Source organism: Nannospalax galili, unplaced genomic scaffold, assembly GCF_000622305.1.
Source record: "Nannospalax galili isolate Female #2095 unplaced genomic scaffold, S.galili_v1.0 scaffold547, whole genome shotgun sequence".
Classification (NCBI taxonomy): domain Eukaryota; kingdom Metazoa; phylum Chordata; class Mammalia; order Rodentia; family Spalacidae; genus Nannospalax; species Nannospalax galili.
This window is the reverse complement of record NW_008355824.1, coordinates 910,618-928,839: the sequence shown is the minus strand read 5'-3', so window position 1 is coordinate 928,839 and position 18,222 is coordinate 910,618. Positions and strand designations below refer to the sequence as shown.

The 18,222-nt window shown below is 39.9% G+C and overlaps 1 protein-coding gene across 2 annotated transcripts in view; it reads right to left on the bottom strand.

Moving 5' to 3' along the window:
* Cenpc (centromere protein C) overlaps window positions 1-18,222 on the bottom strand; it is a 71,872-nt gene that overhangs the window by 23,768 nt on the left and 29,882 nt on the right. The window contains exons 9-12 of one of the 2 annotated variants that reach the window (XM_008853828.3): window positions 16,019-16,192; window positions 11,849-12,134; window positions 11,227-11,373; window positions 9,900-9,982 (exon numbers count right to left, since the gene is read on the bottom strand). In XM_008853828.3, the coding sequence (XP_008852050.1) occupies window positions 9,900-9,982; window positions 11,227-11,373; window positions 11,849-12,134; window positions 16,019-16,192 (690 nt within the window). The remainder of the gene's footprint in view (window positions 1-9,899; window positions 9,983-11,226; window positions 11,374-11,848; window positions 12,135-16,018; window positions 16,193-18,222) is intronic. The other variant, XM_008853831.3, reaches the window with a different exon arrangement.

The following is an 18,222-nucleotide window of genomic DNA, read 5'->3' as shown; positions in this document are numbered from 1 at the left end:
TTCTAACATAACTCTTCACAGAAACTGAAAAAATAATCTCATTTCATATGGAAACACAAAAGACCCAGGCTAGTCAAAACAATCTTGAGCAATTAACAACTGCTGAAGACATCACCATCCCCGATTTCAAATTATACTACATAACTATAGTAATAAAACCAGCTGATACTGGCATAAAAACAGACACAGGTGAACAGAATAAAATTGAGGACCCAAATTTAAGTCCATGAACTTACAGTCACCTGATTTTTGACAAAGGAGCCACAAATACACATTGGAGAAAAGACGTGTTCAACAAATGGAGATGATCAAACTTGATAGGTGCATGTAAAATGAAACTAGGTCCCTATCTCTCACCATGCATAAAACTCAACTCCAAATGGATCAAGGACCTCAACATAAGACCCTGATACCCTAAATGAGATAGAGAAGTTGGAAATATATCAGGAACATATAGGCACAGGAAAATATTTCTGAACAGGACGCCTATAGCACAAACATTAAGTTCAACAACTGACAAATGGGACCATATAAACTAAAAAATTTCTGTACATCAAAGAACACCATCACTCTAGTTAGGAAGGGAACCTATAGAGTGGAAAAAAAAATCTTTACCACCTATACCTCTGACAGAGGGTTATTATCTAGAAAACACAAAGAACTGAAAAAATAGCAAATAACCCAAATAAAAATTGAGGCAAGGAGCTGAACAGGGAGTTCTCTAAAGATGAAAAACAAATGGTTGAGAAATACTTTTAAAAATGTTTGACGTTTCTAGTCATCAAGGAAATGCAGATTAAAAGCACTCTGAGATTTCATCTTACTCCATTCAGAATGGTTAAGATACAAAAAGTAATGCCAAAACTGTTGAGGATGTGGAGAAAGGGGAACTCTTATCCACTACTGCTAGCCATGCAAACCGGGGCAGCCACTATGGAAATCAGTTTGGAGATTCCTCTAAAAGCTCGAATTGACATGATCCAGCGTATCATACCACTCTTGGGCAAATACCGAAAATCTCTACACCCTACTACAGAAATACCTGCTCATCTATGTTCATTGCTGCCTTGTTCATAACAACCAAAAATTGGAAACAACTTCTATTGTCCATCAACTGTTGAATGGATAATGAAGGTGTGGTACATTTATACAATGAAATATTATTCAGCTTTTTTTTTTTAAAAATTATGAAATTTACAAGTAAATGGAGGGAACAAATCAATCATCCTGAGTGAAGTAACCCAGAAAGACAATCAAATATCACATGTGCTCGCTCATAGCTGGATGCTAGTTTTGAAATCCTACATATGCATGTTTCAGTTTGAAAATCCAAAGAAGTCAAGAAATTAATAAATGGCCATGGAGGAGTTGGAGGAGAGGTTTCTTGGGAAGTGTAGTAAAATGGAGTGATATGAAGCGGGAACAGGTAACATTAGACAAGGAAGGGTTAAACTGGCTGGGGAATGGAAAGTCTGGGCAGAGGAGGGAGTTTGGGGAGATATAAAAAGCCCCAAACGTCTTTAGAAAAGCCATATGGAAACCTAGCACTATACAAGTTTCTTAAAGTATACACATACACGTTATAAAAAACAAATTAAAAGGAGTTACATTACAAAAGGGGACACTGCCCCATTAGATACCATAGACTAACAACATAAAACCCCAATGCCAAGAATGGACTCTCTTTCTTGAAGCTGTTGACCAGGGGTCCCACTAACCCTCAAACACTACTGGTCATTGCCCCTGTTCTGGGTTACACACCCTATTTCTGAAAACACTACAAATACGAGCTACAGAACAAACAAGGAGAAATCAAGTTGGTGCTAACTTCAGAGCCTCATCTCTACTAGCCAGCTTTCATAGTGCCGGAAGGTGCTATGCATGCTACCAGAAGGAAAAATAATCATCAACCTTACTCAGCTCCGAATCCACAGGCCATAAGGGATAGTCTAATACTATTATTCTGCTAAACAGATATAGTATTAAAGTGACTTGTAATGACATATTATTATACCCATAGATTAATGCATCTCTCAGCTCTCAACAGAGAGTAATTATCACAGAGATCCACAACTAGCCAATGTGAAAAGAGTAAGAGACTGCAGAGTGAATAACCCTGAACTGGATACCTGTATCAAACTCCTGCCTCCTAAGGCTGAGGGATCACTGTGGAAAAGAAGGTGGAAAGATCGTAAGAGGCAGAGGTGGTGGAATACCACAAGGAAATGAGAGTTTTCCAGACTGCTGGTCAGTTACTCAAATGAACTAACAGTGGTGACAGTATGCTTAAGTCCCATGCAAGCTCTAACCAGACAAAATCCCAGCATAACTGTGGGGAAGTGGGTAAGAAACGTCAACCATACCTGAGAAACTACTGGCAAGCAATGGCTGCTGGGAGTGGGGAGAGTCAGTCTCTTTCAAGGATGGGACTCTTGGAAGGTTAACCAGGCTCCAATGGATGAACCCACACTGAAGGACATTTGGGGACACAAATTAGACTCTATAGGCCTTATTATACATATAAAGAGTACATTAAATTGGACATGGGGGAGTAAGGGTAGGTGAAGATAGGGAAAAAGGATGCAAATACAATCAAATTATATTATATGAACATCACATTAAAAAAGAGCAATAAAAAAATTTCCAAAAAGAATTTCTCTGGAGAGTATAGGGTTAAGATGATCATAGGGAAGCTCTGCACCCTATGTGAAGTAGGATCAGCCCATAGCTCTCCCTACTGTCAGGGCTATATACCAGGCAGTGGCAGGAACCCCTGGACATCCAAGCAAGTTCCCATATACAGACTCATGGTTGCAAGTGGCTAGCCTACTACCCCCCTGGGCCTGGTTCTGTGCAAAAAGGAAGAGAAAATTCAAAGTGCTTGTGGTCCAATCCACTCAAGAAAAGAAAAAAAGTATGGTAGACAAAATTCATCCACCAAGGAACTGACTCCACCAGCCTCTAGACAAACTCTGAACCTTCAATTGCTAGAGAGCCCTCCCCTTCATCAGAATCTTGTCACCCAAATCACCTGAGTGCCCAACTGAGTCCAAGGAGGCTCCATTAGGCTAACCAGCTAAGCCAAGAGCCTGTAGCTCTCCAGATGCCCGAAAATGCCACAGGGCCCTTCACAGACTGGTGACAATGGCAAAATTTGGCCAGGGTGTCCTCCTGTCCTCTACCACCAACCATTCAGCATGAGAGATCTCAACTGTAAGTCACACACCACAACTTACTTAGAAGTCTCAGGCAATGACTGACCTGATGGAATCCATTTTTTAAAATCATCAACCAACCTGGGATGATTGCTGAATGCTCTCAACTCTTTCCAATACTGAAAAGTGATGCTGCACCCTATCTGCGACCCAAAATTATCTCAAAGTACAAGTACCAAATGCTGAGCCAGACTCTGTAGAATGGGCCCAAGCAATTGTACTGTTTGACCGGAATGGAATTTTGGTGCTCAGGATGGAAGAGAATCCTTAGGAGGTACCAGCAGGCTAAATTACAAGGACTGAAAGCTGAGCTAAGAAGGCCAACAAACATAGCAGCGGAGGTCCTCCAGAAAGCAGATCATGAGGCATTCTGGGTCCACACTCCTTTAGATGCCAAGGCATGGGAAAACTAGCTCAGAGTGAGTGCAGCATTTCTGTCCAAATCCTAAACTGATGTATATCAGCTGCCAGCTCCAAAAACTGGAAGCAGCAAACAGGGTGTTTGTGAACCATGATCAGTATACTGGTTACTTTTCTGTTGCTGTGATAAAACACTGGCCAAAGCAACTTATAAAAAGTAAGGGTCCATAATGGTGCGGGAGGCATGGTTGTAGAAGGAGATGGCTGGAGCAGAAAGCAAAGTGATCGGGAGGCAGAGAGAGACAGGAAATCTGGCAAAGTTTAAGAACTCTCAAGCCCACCCCCAATGACATACTTCTTCCAACATGGCCATATCTTCTCAAGGTTCCTTGACCCTCCCCAAACAGCACGAAAAACTGGGGACCAAGTTTCCAAATACTTGGAGCCCATGTGGGACACTCGTTCAAACCACCATAATCTGGAAGCCCAAAGAATGGGGGATAAGCAAATACAACAAAGGTGTCTCTACTGGTAGCCACTGTAGTTCCCTGATCAAACTGGCCGATCCCTCATGAAAATGAAAAGTCAAGAAGACACCACTGCTACTCCAAGACCAATGTGCATACTATAAGAAAACCAGCCACTGAAGAATGAATATCTGTCTCACCCTATGAAAAAGTGTCAGGCAGACCAAGAAAGTTCAATCAACCCAGCAGGGGGAACTATCAGCCATAATACACTGCTCAAAACCTCATAGGGCTAGCTGGTGCAGAATAGGACTAGAGAAGACCAGGCTCCCTGATCTTGGGTCCCCAGGAGCCTATTGTCAGAGTGAATGCAGGTGGGGGTGAGGGGGACACCAATTACTTTCATGGTAGACACAGGACATAAAGGCTGAACATTCAGTGATGATCACAGCCATGGCCCCTTGACCGACCAAACAACTACTATCATTTTAGCCGCGAGGGATCAAATTTTTTACTCTTTCTGTAGAACCCAATCATGTCAATTAGGGAGCCACTTAGTGACTCATAAATTCCAGTACTCACTGGGATGCCCAATCCCTCTACTGAGTAAAGGTATGCTAACAAAGCTCAGGGCGCAAATCACCTTCACCCTTGGGGAAACATGTAAGTCTCACCCTGAGAGGTCAGCCTGCACTAATTGATGATTGTGATGTGACAGGGCCACAAGGCTTCAAAAAACTTGCCCACCTTGTTTGGCAAGGCACTGGCTACTGATCTTGCTTTCATGGGGAGACTTTAAATTGTATCCTGCATCAGCTTCAGTACATGGATGACTTATTGCTAGCTAGTCCTTCCCAAAAGGACTACTGGCAAGGTACTGGGAAGGTAGAGCCCTGGTGGCCCTGCTCTCCACCACAAAATATAAAGTATCATGGAAAAAGGTCCCATTCTGCAGACAAGAGGGGATATACCTCAGGTTTGTCATTTTCAAAGGACGTAAGAGCATGAGAGAAAACAAGTTATCTGTTTAATACCTCGCCCAAAGACTAAGAAAGAAGTGAGTAAATTCCTCGGTGATAGAATGTATGAATTACAGAAGAGCCACAAGCCTCATTAGGGAAAGCTATAAATCCCTTAAAGTGGCCAACTGGCCCTACGTTGGCAGGCTGGCCTTGCTTAAGCTTTATCAACTGGTCACTCCTGGACTAAGGGAGACTGTTTATGGAGCCAGTCTGTCTCCTTTAGTGCCCTAAGATAGTTCACCTGCCTGAGAAAATAATCTTGGGAGAGACACCCTCAAGGATACCAGACCCTGGCACGGCGTTAATTCTTACAGCTGCGTGCAGCAGAGTTCCTATAAAAGTGGAAACTGTCCCTCCCTTCGATGTAGATGCCTGATTCCCACAGCAAGGCCTCAGCCCTTGCCTGTTGTAGGTCTGGCTCTGTAACTTTAAACTCCATTTCTTTTTTTGCTCTCTTAAATCTAACACTCAGGAGGCCATATTCTGATGGATATGGACACCAAGCAACTCAAAACTTGTCAAGCCACCATATAAAGTCAGAGCTGGTTCTGGTAGAAGACTCCTTGAAATGGGGACCTGAGGAAGAGGCCTTCAAAGTAAAGAAATGCCTAAGTAATGTCCCAGTGTTCGGCCTACCAGATGTAACCCAAGACTTCCACTCTGTGTGGAAAAAAAAAAAAGAAGTCACACTGCACTGGTTGGGGTGGGGTGGGGCGGTGAGGATAGATCCTGGCAACATCCAGTTTCACATCTACCCAAACCACTGGACCTAGTGGGCAGGATGGCCACCACATCTCCAGGCTCCACCTGCCACTGTGGTCCTAGCTGGACAGACTGATAAGCTCACACTGGGACAAACCCTAAATGTAAAAGTTCCAAATGCTGTCCCTGTGCTAATGAATAACAAAGGGCATAAATGGCTGATCCACACTAGGATGACTCATTATCAAGGATGCTTTGTGAAAATCCATTGATCTGCCTCAAAACAGTGATAACATTAAATCCAGGAGCTACCTTCTTGCCCCTGAAGCAGGGCTATGCTGGATAGCTTTAGTGTCAACTTGACACACCTGGGTTGAGGGAGCCTCAACTGGGGAATTGCCTCTATTGGGCTGGCCTGTGGCCATGTCTGTGGAGGAATTTCCTTGAGTGTTGAATGATGTGGGAGGGTCTAGCCCACTGTGGGTACTGCCACCCCTGGGCAGGTGGGCCTATTTTGAATAAGAAAGCAAGTTGAACATGGACCAAGGAAGCAAGCTAGTAAACAGCATTCCTCCATCCATGGCCTGTGCTCCAGCTCCTGCCTCCAGGTTCCTGCCCTGAGTTCCTACCTTGGGCTCCCTGATGAACTGTGACCTGGGAGATGTAAGACAAATAAACCCTTTCTTCCCCTTAAGTTGGTACTGGTCAGAGTGTTTTGTCACAGCAATGGAGAAACAAACTAGAACAAGGAAGGGCCCTCCAATCACAACTGCAAAGAGGTAATAGATGAAGTCTATTCAAGCAGGTTGGCCTTGTCTGAGGACCCCCTTCAGAACCTGGAGCTAGAACAGTTCACTGATGGGAGCATCTATATCCGTGAGGGGCAACACAAAGTGAGATATACAATAACCCCCACAGACAAGGTCATTAAGGCCTTACTACAGGATGGGTGAGCATAACAAGTAGAATTATGGGTGCTCATACAGGTATTTCAACATGCTGAAGGAAAATTAATCAACATCTACATTGATTCAAAATATCTGCCTTTGTTACCCTACATGTTCATGGAGCCATCTATAAAGAAGGGGACTACTGACGGGATGGGGGGGGGGCAAAAATGAGAAAGAAATCCTTCAATCATTAGAATCCTACAAATAACACCAGAAAGGAGACAACACTATTAAGTAGGGGAAACTGACAGATCAATGAGGTAGCCAACAAAGGCTGCAAACCAACCAAGTATTGGTCCTAAGCCTGTTTCTAGTCTTAGTACTAGAATTGCCCCTGCCTCTAAAATACACTGAAAAGAAAACCAATGAGCCATAAACAAAGGAAGATCTAAACAACAAGGAATCTGGTGGGAGCGTCCATATTAGAGCCTTTTTATCCCTATTAAGGTAGCAGCTCAGTCAATAAAATAATTTCATTAACTAATACACCTAGGGAAAACTGCTCTGAAAACCCTGCTAAGTAGCACTAATACTTCATACCTAAACTTTTAACCCTCTGTGCATAGGTCAGCATGAGATGTATAACCCGTGAACAAAAACAACACTGACCAAAGACCAAAACTCAACCAAGGAGCATAAACCACCAGAACAATGCCCTCTGAAGAACTGGAGACAGTCTTTTTTTTTTTTTTTTTCTGGGGTTACAGATGGTTGTTAGCCACTATGTGGGTGCTGAGAACAGAACCCAGGTCCTCTACAAGAGCAGCTGGTGCTCTTAACTACTGAGTCATCTCTCCAGCCCCAGATTGGGACATTTTATTTATCTATTTTATTTATTTATTTATTTTTAATTTAGTCAAGGCTCACCATGGTTATTGATATTTGTTTGTGTTGATTAGCACCTACACATGAACTGACACCTTTCCAAATCACATAGAACAAGCACGACAGGTAGTTTAAGCCCTATTTAGAGAAATCATTCTAAGATATGGCTGCTACTCTCAACAGGATCAGATAACAGGTCTGCCTTTGTATCTAAGATAGTTTAGACATTGTCTAAAAACTTAGAAATTAAAAGGAAGCTTTACGCAGATTGAAGACCACGAAGTTCAGGCAAAGTTGAACACATAACCCTGACCCTATAAACTGTCTAAGTTTTGCCAAAACACCAGGGCACACTGGATAGACTTGTTAACCTCGGTTTTACTCTGAACAAGATGCACCTCAAAACTTTGCAGTTTCTTCCTTCCCTTTTGAAATTCTTTATGGGAGACCTCCCCCAATAACAGGAAACTTGAAGGGGAACACCCAACAGATAGGAGGCTTAGAAATATTCAGACGTCTCCTAACCCTGGGGAAGACATTGCACATCATCATCTGGGAGACATTAAAAAGGGCCCCTACTTCCTTGGGAAACTGGATGTACAACTATCAGTCAGGAAATGGGTTAAAGCCAGATATGGGTTAAAGATTGGAAAAAGGAACCATCCACCTGGTCTGGGATCAGCCCTCTCATAGCAACTCCCACTGCTGTTAAAGCTACAGGTATTACCCTGTAGATCGATCACACCCAGGTGAAGAGAGCCACATCCCCAGAAAAACCAAAGGCCTGGATGATAGACCCTTATCCAGATCAGCCTTATCCAGATCACACTGAGTAGGCAGCACAGGGTTCTACCCAAGGATACCTACTCTGATCACACCCAGAAATTGGTCAGTCCTCACATGGCAGAAGACTGAAGACTGTACAGTCCCATTCCAGTCACAATCCTGGAATTTTGTACACAAGTAAACTGAAGACAGGAACAAAATTTTCTTATTCAAGACGACAGCTAATAAGTAGAACTGGCTTTATTATCAGGTCTAGAGATCAAGATCTTACTACAAATTTCTTAATTCATTTCTGGGTCAAAGAAAAATCACTGTACTTAAACATATATTACTGAAAAAATATACATATATTATTTTTTATTAATTTTTATTTTATGTGTATGAGTGTTATGCCTGCATATAAGTGCACCCATATCATGCAGTGCCTATGGAGGACAGAACAGAGTGTTGAATCCCCTGGAACTGGAGTAATGAACAGCTGTTAGCCACCATGGGAGTTCTGGGATTCAAACTCAGGTCTTCTACAAGAACAGCCAATGCTCTTAACTGCTGAGCCATCTCTCCAGTCCCTTAATATACATATATATATATTCTTATATAAGAATGTATGTATAGTATATAAGAAAACCTATGAAATGACATCAAAATTGTACTCAGGTTAAATTCAATGCTTCTTCACCAAAAAAAAAAACTTTAATATTTTCATTGAGTTTTTGTGCATTTCACATAATAAAGCTTAATCAAATTTACATCCCCCTTCCCCATCCACAACCCCCATAACCGTCCATCAGATTTCATGCAGTCAATCATATATGTTAAGTCCTATCTGGTAAATAAAAATTTTTTTTAAACTATATGGAAAGGGTTCAAGTTAAAAGAGAAATATAATAAAATAAATCTAAAGACAAGGAAAAAAACAAATTAGTGAATTTGGAGGGGCAGTATAACATCAAATCTAACCACAAATTCTTTAGGAGAGTGAAAAAAAAAATCTCTCTACTGAGACATTAGAGACACCTTAACATGAGAAGTCTCAAAATTATTAGAAATAGAGAAAAACAGCATAATGAACACAATATATCAATCATTCACCTTCTGTAACCATCAATATCTGGTTAAAGTTGCTTTATTCTTATCAGAAACACTTATTTCATTTAATTTTTTAAGCATTTATTTATTGGGGAGGGAACATGCATACCATGGGGCATATATATGAAGGTCAGAGGACAATTTGTGGGAATCGGTTCTCTCCTTACACCCACCCATGGGGGTTCCGGTGACTGAACTTGGTCATCAACTTGATAGTAAGTGCCTTTACCCATCTGGACCATCTCAACAGCCCAGCTGAACATTTTTAAATACTGCAGTATATACATCTTAACTGCTAGTATTCCATTATGCATTACTTTCTTTTTCCTTGTCACCCATTTTCTCTCAAAAATTTCCAACTATATAGCAACAATCTCAGGAGGCTCATACTTGCTGTTGATGAAAATTAAAATAAAACACAGTATATTTAACTTTATAACCATAATATTACAGAAACCAAAACAATAGAAAATAATGACTTACCTAAACTCTCCTGAACTTCTTTGTCTTCCATGTCAGAATTATTCTTTCCAGACATTACACAATTCGTCAACCTGGAAGGTCCACTTAAGAGCAAAAACAAAATGAATGTCAAAATTTGAACTTTTATAATACAAATATACATCTAAACTTCAAAATCATTGTTCTCCTAAAGTTGTCACTGATTTTTTTTTTCTTATAAAACCAAGAGAAGTTATAGGTTATCAACAATGTATTTCTATACAGCATTAAAATAAAGACTATTATTTAATCTTGTAATTAAGTAAAATAATACAAAGTACACACACACACACACACACACACACACACACACACACACACATATATACAATAGCTATGTAGCTGAGGCCGGCCTGGACCTATGTAGGCCACGTAGCCTAAGGTGAACTCAAACTTTCGATCCCCCTTCATCAGCCTTCTAAGTGCTAGATTTACAAGCATATACCACCTAGATCAGCTATAACATAATTCAAGGATCAGTTATAAATTTAATCAAGTCCAACAGTAACATTCAAATTTCCACAGATGACTCATGACTCTTGGATCCCTTTCCTCCTATAAAGAATCTAAAATAGTCTTAGTCATAACCCTCAAAACACTAAAGAAATCTTAGTCATCCCTTAAACACCTTATAATTCACTATTAACTTACCTTTTATTTTTTAAAGATTTTATTACTTCATATATAATATGTATAGATTAACTTCACCTGGTCAGTGAGTTTATGGATATTTTTACAATATATCTACAAATTCTTTAGGAATCTTTCTTTCAAAACACAAAGCTAAATTTTCCTTTTCTTTGAGTGTAGTCTGGACTCGTGTTAACTTTTTTCTAATGAACAGGATACAGTAAAATTGAATGTAAAACCAGACATCAAGTTATTGAAAGATACTTACTTTTTATCACAGTTACTTTCTTAGATCATTTGGTTTGTGGCAAATCAGCAGCCATATTAAGCTGCCACATGGAAAAGGTTACATGACAAAGAACTAAGGTCTACTGACAAAAGATAAAGAACAGGGACCTGCCACCAAAGGCTATATGAGGCATTAAGTGAATCCCTTAGTTCTACTTAAGGCTTCAAATAGGTATAAAATAGAAAGACATATTTACTATCTCCTAAGAATCTCTAAACCTAAACCAGCAACCCAAGCCTATCCCAGATTTCTGACCCATAGCAAGTATGAAACAATACATGTTTACAAGACAATAACAGAAGTAGAATTATGTTTGGGGGTAATTTGTTACATGGCAGTAGATAACTAGTATAATGAGGAGCTTCTATTATTCCAACAACATATACACACCTTACTTCCAAACCTGAAATTTGAGGCTTTCCAGAATCCAAATTGGACTCCTTTGGTATCTTCCTTATACATTCACAGGTATGAGACTTTAAATGAACATTACATACAGTCTTAACACTATTTTGATATTTGGTGCATCCTATAGTTCTATGAAAAAGAGAAGTTTAAAACTATTTTTTCTTCAAAAGCACTTTCTCCTAGAAACAATACACAAATGGGTATATAAACAATATAAAATGGGCTACAGCAAATATCACCTCACAACGTTTAGGCCCTAAGATTTAAACTTAGGTTCAGAAAGGCAGGACCTATTTAAGATTTCCAATTTGAAAAAAATTAGAGAAATAGTGCAAATTTGTTCTGAGAGTAGTAAGAGAATGAAATGATACTAGGAGACATTAACTAGACAGTTTATGTATACTAAACAGCTAATTACCTATCATTCCCTAGTTTACAGTGAGGAAACAAGAACAGAGTAAAACTGTACCTAGGTGTCATCTAGCTAGTTGAAGAGCCTGGATTTAATAACAACTTTGTCAGAATGCTTTATGTTTATTCTCTTTCTGAATATTAAACAACAAACTGAACAATAAAACTAACTATATTGTTCAATAGAAATTACCCAGAAAAATCAAGATTTTTCTTCTGAGTCAGGTCTTCCTTATCATTTTCCAATGGTTCATTCTGGCGACTGGAAATTTCATCACAGTGAATACTACTTTCTCCAGAATCCTTAATATCTAAAAACTTCTGAACTCTTGAGCTGCTTTGAGTAGTTGTCTTTCGCCTTTTCGATGGAACAGGTATTTTCCCAGTATCCTTAGATAATCGATTTTTCTTAGTGTTTTTTTGTCTATTTTGATACACTGATAATTCATTTCCTTTTGAAGAATTTCTATCAAAAGTATCTGAAGGAATCAATGACAATTTAAAGTTAGCATGCTTGTTCAGGTGATCTGGGTCACTAAAATACCAACATAATTACAGTTACATATCAATACATACAGAAACCAATTTCATAAGCTAAATTTATTCCCACGTTGGTTTTTTTAACATTTCTAAATTCAATTTATAAAGACATGTACTTGATTTTTTTTAAATCCACCACAAACTTTCACAACATTTTCTCTGGCTCTGCACACTATTCTCCTGACCATCGATGATAAATGTTGTCAACTTGACAGAATCTAGAATTTCATGAGATATGGGCCTCTGAGCATGCCCGTAGATTAACTTGATTGTGTTAACTGAGGTAGGATAAATCACCCATAGCAAGTAGTACCATTCCCTGGTTGGGATCTTGAATCCTGCACTATGTAAGTAGAGAAAAGGAGCTGAGCAGTAGCATACATCCATCATTCTTTGCTCCTTGAATGTGGATACACCATGACCAGCCAGCCTCCTGTTCCTGCTACCATGCCTTCCCTACCATGATGGATTATATACTGCTGGAACTGAAAGCCAAAATAAATCTTTTCTCCCTTAAGTTGTTTTTCTCAAGATTATTTTATCACAACAGCAGAAAAGTACCTACACCATCCTTAAAATCTTAACGTCTCACAGTTCAAATTTTTTTCACTTTATACTCTTTCTACCCATAGCTTTAAATAGTATCTATATGCTGATACCAGTAATATCCACCTACCACTGTTCCCTAAATCTGCCTCTTTTATTTCCTATCTTGATAATAAATTCAACTATGTATCTAGATTTCTAAATCATAAGTGAGTAATCCAAAACTCTCATCCCTGTCTGTATCAATCCTGATATCCTGTTAGTTCTTTCTTAATGTTTTTCTAATGTATGTTTTCAAGGTCTCTAGGCTGACATTAGCAGAAGTCTTTTTTTTTTTTTCCAGATGCTTTATTAAAGCAATTTCTTAACCTTTCTGTAACCTGGCTGTTCTTTAACCATTCTTCACATGGCTTCAGGAACCACCTTTGATAAACAAAAACTGGATCCTTATAATCCTGCTTAAAATCATTTAGTGAGAGGCACACACCTGTACTTCCACCTACTCAGGACTCTAAAGCAGGGAGATAAACTCATGAAATAAAAACCAGTCTGGGCAATATAGTAAGATTCCATTTAAAAGACACACGGAGTTTTAAAGAAATGAGTAGCTATAGTTTCTAAATTAAATTAAAATACTTTTAATATCAATTTGAGAGAGAGATCAATCATAGGTGTCTCATGGCACATGTAAGAAGATTAAAGGACAACTTCTGGGAGCCAGTTCTCTCCTTCCACCACAGGATCCAGGGATCAAACTCAGGTTGTCAAGTTTGTATGGCAAGTGCTTTCACCTACTGAACCATCTCACTGACCCTAATATCTACTTATTTCTACATCTAGAATTTGTTATTTCATCAGGTACAATTTTAGTATCGTCTTCCAAACAAATAAATCAAAAAAATTCAGTAGCAATGAACTACTGCATATTTTCCAAAGCACTGGTTCTCAAATGGCAGTTTTCAGACTGTTAAGATCAGTATCACTGATGCTGACTCAGTAGTTAAAAGCACTGGCAGCCCTCATTGAGGATCCAGGTTTGGTTCCCAGCTCCCACATGGTGGCTAACAATCATCCATAACGCCAGTTCCAGGGATCCAACACCCTCTTCTGGCTTCTATGGATACTGCATGTATGTGGTGCACTTACATACAAGCAGGCAAAACACTCATACATAAAATAAAAATAATGAACAAAATATTTTTTAAAAAGATGTGTCACTTAGGAACTTGTTTAAATATTTTTTTTCTAATTATGTGTATGTGTGTCTGAGTGTGGGTTTGTGCATATGTGTATGGTGTTCATGAAAGCCAGAAGAAGGTGTCAGATCCTCAGGAGCTAGAATTACAGGAGGTTGTGAGTTGTCTGACCTGGGTGCTGGAAACAGAACTCTTAAACAAGGAGCCATCTCTCCAGTCACAGGAACTTGCTTTAAATGCCCCACCTCCAGAAACAAAAACTCAGTTATGGCTCAGTAATCTGTTAAGTAACTCTTAGAGATCTTTGAAAGCACACTAAGCAAAAAACAGCTGGGTCTGGTGGCACACACCTATAATCCCAGTATTCAGGGAGATTGAGGAAAGAGAATCCTGTGTTCAAGCCCAGCTTGGGCTATATCACAAGGCCATCTCAAAATTATTATTTTTTTTTTAAGGAAGCTTTTTTTTTTAATGTGCATGAGTGTATTGCCTGCATCTATGAGAATGCAACCGTGTCGTGCAATGCTGCGCCACAGAAGAAGGTTTCAGATTCCCCTGGAACTGTAGTTAAGGACATTTCGTAGCTGCCCTGTGGGTGCTGGGAATTGAACCCAGGTCCTCTGCAAGAGCAGTCAGTGCTCTTAGCTGCTGAGCCATCTCTCCAGCCCCTCAAAATTATAGTGCTCTTAACTGCTGAGCCATCTCTCCAGCCCCTCAAAATTATTTTTAGAAAGAAAAAATACAAACATCAAGCCCTTCACTCCAGGACTCTGCATACCACAGACTACAGCTGCTTGAGATATACAGTTCTTCCTTCTCACACCATCCAAATAGCCAACTCCCAATTCATCTTTCAGGAATCAATTCATACATCTTTGTTTCATACATACATCTTCATACATTTATCATATATCTTACTGCTTACTTATCTCAATTCTCCTTCAGTGATTTACAATTCTGAGACCAAGGAACTGACTGGTGTTTCCCCTGTACTTATACTTGTTTAATGGTGTTCCTTAGAGATAAGCATGGACAAACATCTATTCGACCCTGATAGGGCACTGACAATAAAGGAACAATTCTATTCAAGTCTAGCTTGGTAAACCAATGAGTCTATTTATAGGCGGATGGATGGCACAAAGGTAGCTCTATCACTGAAAAACCTACCCCATCATTATGACTCATAAACGTTACATACCTAAAGCTCCCTAGCAAACATACAGGCTGCTTCACTGAAATGTTTCTTCTTCCCCATCAACTTTCTGAGCTTCCTGAGTCTGTTAAGTTTCTACTCTCTAGAGTCTTGGAACTTTTTTAGTTTCCTGAATCCTATCAATCTCCCTCCTCCCTCCAGGAAGGAATATTTGAAATGTGGAAGAAATAGCTATATAATACTCATATAACATCAGAGCAAGACTGGTAAAGCAAGAAAGTAGACTCAAGACAGAAAATTTAAGGTACTCACTTTCAGAGTCATCCGTGCAGGAGTCTGAAGTCACACAATTCTAAGGCTAAGTATCTCCCTAAGTCTTCTATTTCAGTGTCTCGATTGCATCATCATAGCACTGACCCTGTATTATACTACTCATGCTTTAGAACAAGCACTTAATAAATGTCATCTTTGCATATGTGAAAGGTCAGCAGTATGACACACAACTTAGGAGCAAGACATATATTTCTCCCGTAACATGATACAGTTTTAACTATATGATGTATAAAAAACATTCTGTTACTTTTGTGATTCCTAGTGTGGTAGAAACTTACTGATTCCATGGAGTATACAAAAGTAACCCCTTAAAAATCATCAGGTTCTAGATTATTCATCCAAGCTCTAATAAGAGATCTTATTTATCAAAATACTTACATACTCATCTAGCACCACAGAACACAAGGTTTCAGACAATCTAGAACATAAGTGAATTCCCCAAAGCAGAAAACAGCATTTCAATTTACTATTCAATTACATTTAATCTTCATTAAAAACCTGAGGCCAGGTATGGAAATATAAGTCCCACATAAAACCTCATAGAGAATGATTTTAGGGACCTTTCAAAGATGATAATTTAAATAAAAATACTTACTTTCCTCTGGTTTTACCACCCACCAATCAGATGGACACCGAGATATTCTACGACTTCTCAAGACAGTCAAAGTCACTTCTTCAGGAACTAATTTGTTCTTAGACCCACTAGAAAAACGTTTCTTTCTGGATTTTTTCTTATCTTTTTGGATACCACTCTTTTTTTCCTTGTTTCCTAATGTCAAGAAAAAACATAGAAACATTTCTAAATCTGTATCAGTTTTCAGAAAATCACAACTACTGACATAAAATAAATAAAACTCAGTTATAAAACTCAGTTACAGAAACGTCACGTTTATCTTACAGACTATTGTCACTTTTTTTTTTTTTTTTTTTTGGTGTCTTTTTAAGACAGGATCTCCCTGTAGCCCCAGCTGGCCTGGAACTCGCTATGTAGACCAGGTTGGCCTTAAACTCACAAAGATCTGCCTGCCTCTGCCTCCTGAGTGCTGGGATTAAAGACATGCGCCACCACACTGGGCTCAACTCTACTACTGTTTTTTTGTTTGTTTGTTTGTTTGTTTTAATAAACAAGAAGTTTCTTTAAACAAGAAGACGCTTGACTTGAAGGGAAAACTATCTAGGATTCATTTTCTTTCAAGAGTAATTTACCCCTACTTAACGACAGATTGCCTTACATGTAACAGCTACATACAAAAAAGTTATAAAATTGTCCTTGGTTTTACAATGATAAATGAAAAACATTAAAATTCTCTAGTCAAACAAGGTATGCAAGGATTTTTGTGTGTTTTTGCTGCTGTTGTTAAAACAATGGAGCAAAATAACTTACTGAAATATAAAGGTAAGAGCTGACGGAGCATGCCACTAATGGAAATGGGGAGGTTTTCACAGAACCACTGCATTCCCATACCATCTCCATCTGATGTCGACCAAAACAGAACATCGGCCATTTAGATTAAAAAGAAAAAAGTGCAATATGCTTGTGCATATAGACCAGTTACTTTTATGTACAAGAAAGGAATGGAGATGGGGAAATGAAAGAACAGAGAAAATAATACTGTAGTAGTTAGGATTTGGTGGAACCAAATTGAGGCTTTCTAATTGAGAATGTATTCTGGGTCTATAACAAAATTCTGGAATAAAGCAGGTTCCCTTTCAGCAGACACCTCCTGTCTGCTGCTGGAACACATCAATCGGATCTTTGTCCTGCATTTCCAACTGTGCAGGTGCGTCTGTTTCATTGATTGACTGCCCATAAAATCGGAATCTGACCTGCCTCACTGACAAACCGTTTCAAAGCAGCACCTCCAAATGCTTCAGAATCAACAGGTTTCTCATTCTGTATAAAACAGCATACAGCTCTCCTAGCCTGCACTCCAATCCTCAGGCCTCTTGGGGTAAGTCTGTAGCGCAGCTCTCCGCGCCTTGACTCCCAAAGCCACATTCACCCTTCCATCTCTCCAGCTGTTCGCTACACCTAGGGTGGGACCTGCACCACTCCTAGTCTTGGGGCCCCAGACACATGGGGAACCAATACTGCTTCCTGATCCTTCTCACCCAGACCAACTCAGTCCCTTTGTTGGGCCGTTACAGTGTGACTCATGAGTTCTCTCCCACTGAAAGAACTTTAGTCTGATTAGATAGCTGTTGATTACCTCCAAGATAAAAGTGCCACTAATACACCAACAGAGACAGTTTTCTGTGATAGGCATTGTGGTTATTAAGATTTAGAGATGATTCACCCTTCCATCTCCCCCGCTGTTCTCTACTCCTAGTTTGGGCCCTGCGCCATCCCTAGTCTTGGGGCCCCAGACACCAGGGGAACCAATACTGCTTTCTGACCCTTCTCACCCAGACCAACTTAGTGCCTTTCTTGGGCCCCAGGAGCACCACTTCTGGACCTGGCCCCGCCCTCACCTCCTTCTACTTCCCTGGTCCTGCAACACCCGCCAGCCACTATCTGGGGCTGACAGCCTCTTTCTGGGGCTCCGAGGCTTACTTTTCCTCTCCCTGATACTTTCCATCCAGTACAACTCAGCTACTCAATCCACTCCCTGGGAAATCTTGGGGCTTCTTCCCACCCCATCTGCCTTTGCATGCCTGCCTGGCGCGGCCACGGCCAGGGTCTCAGGTCAGTCCAACACCCAAGTTCCTGAGGCCAAAATCATTCTTAGAAGATTCCAGACCTAAGGAGAAAGTCTGAAAACTTCTGACCCACATTGAAATTGGGCCAACGCGGAACTC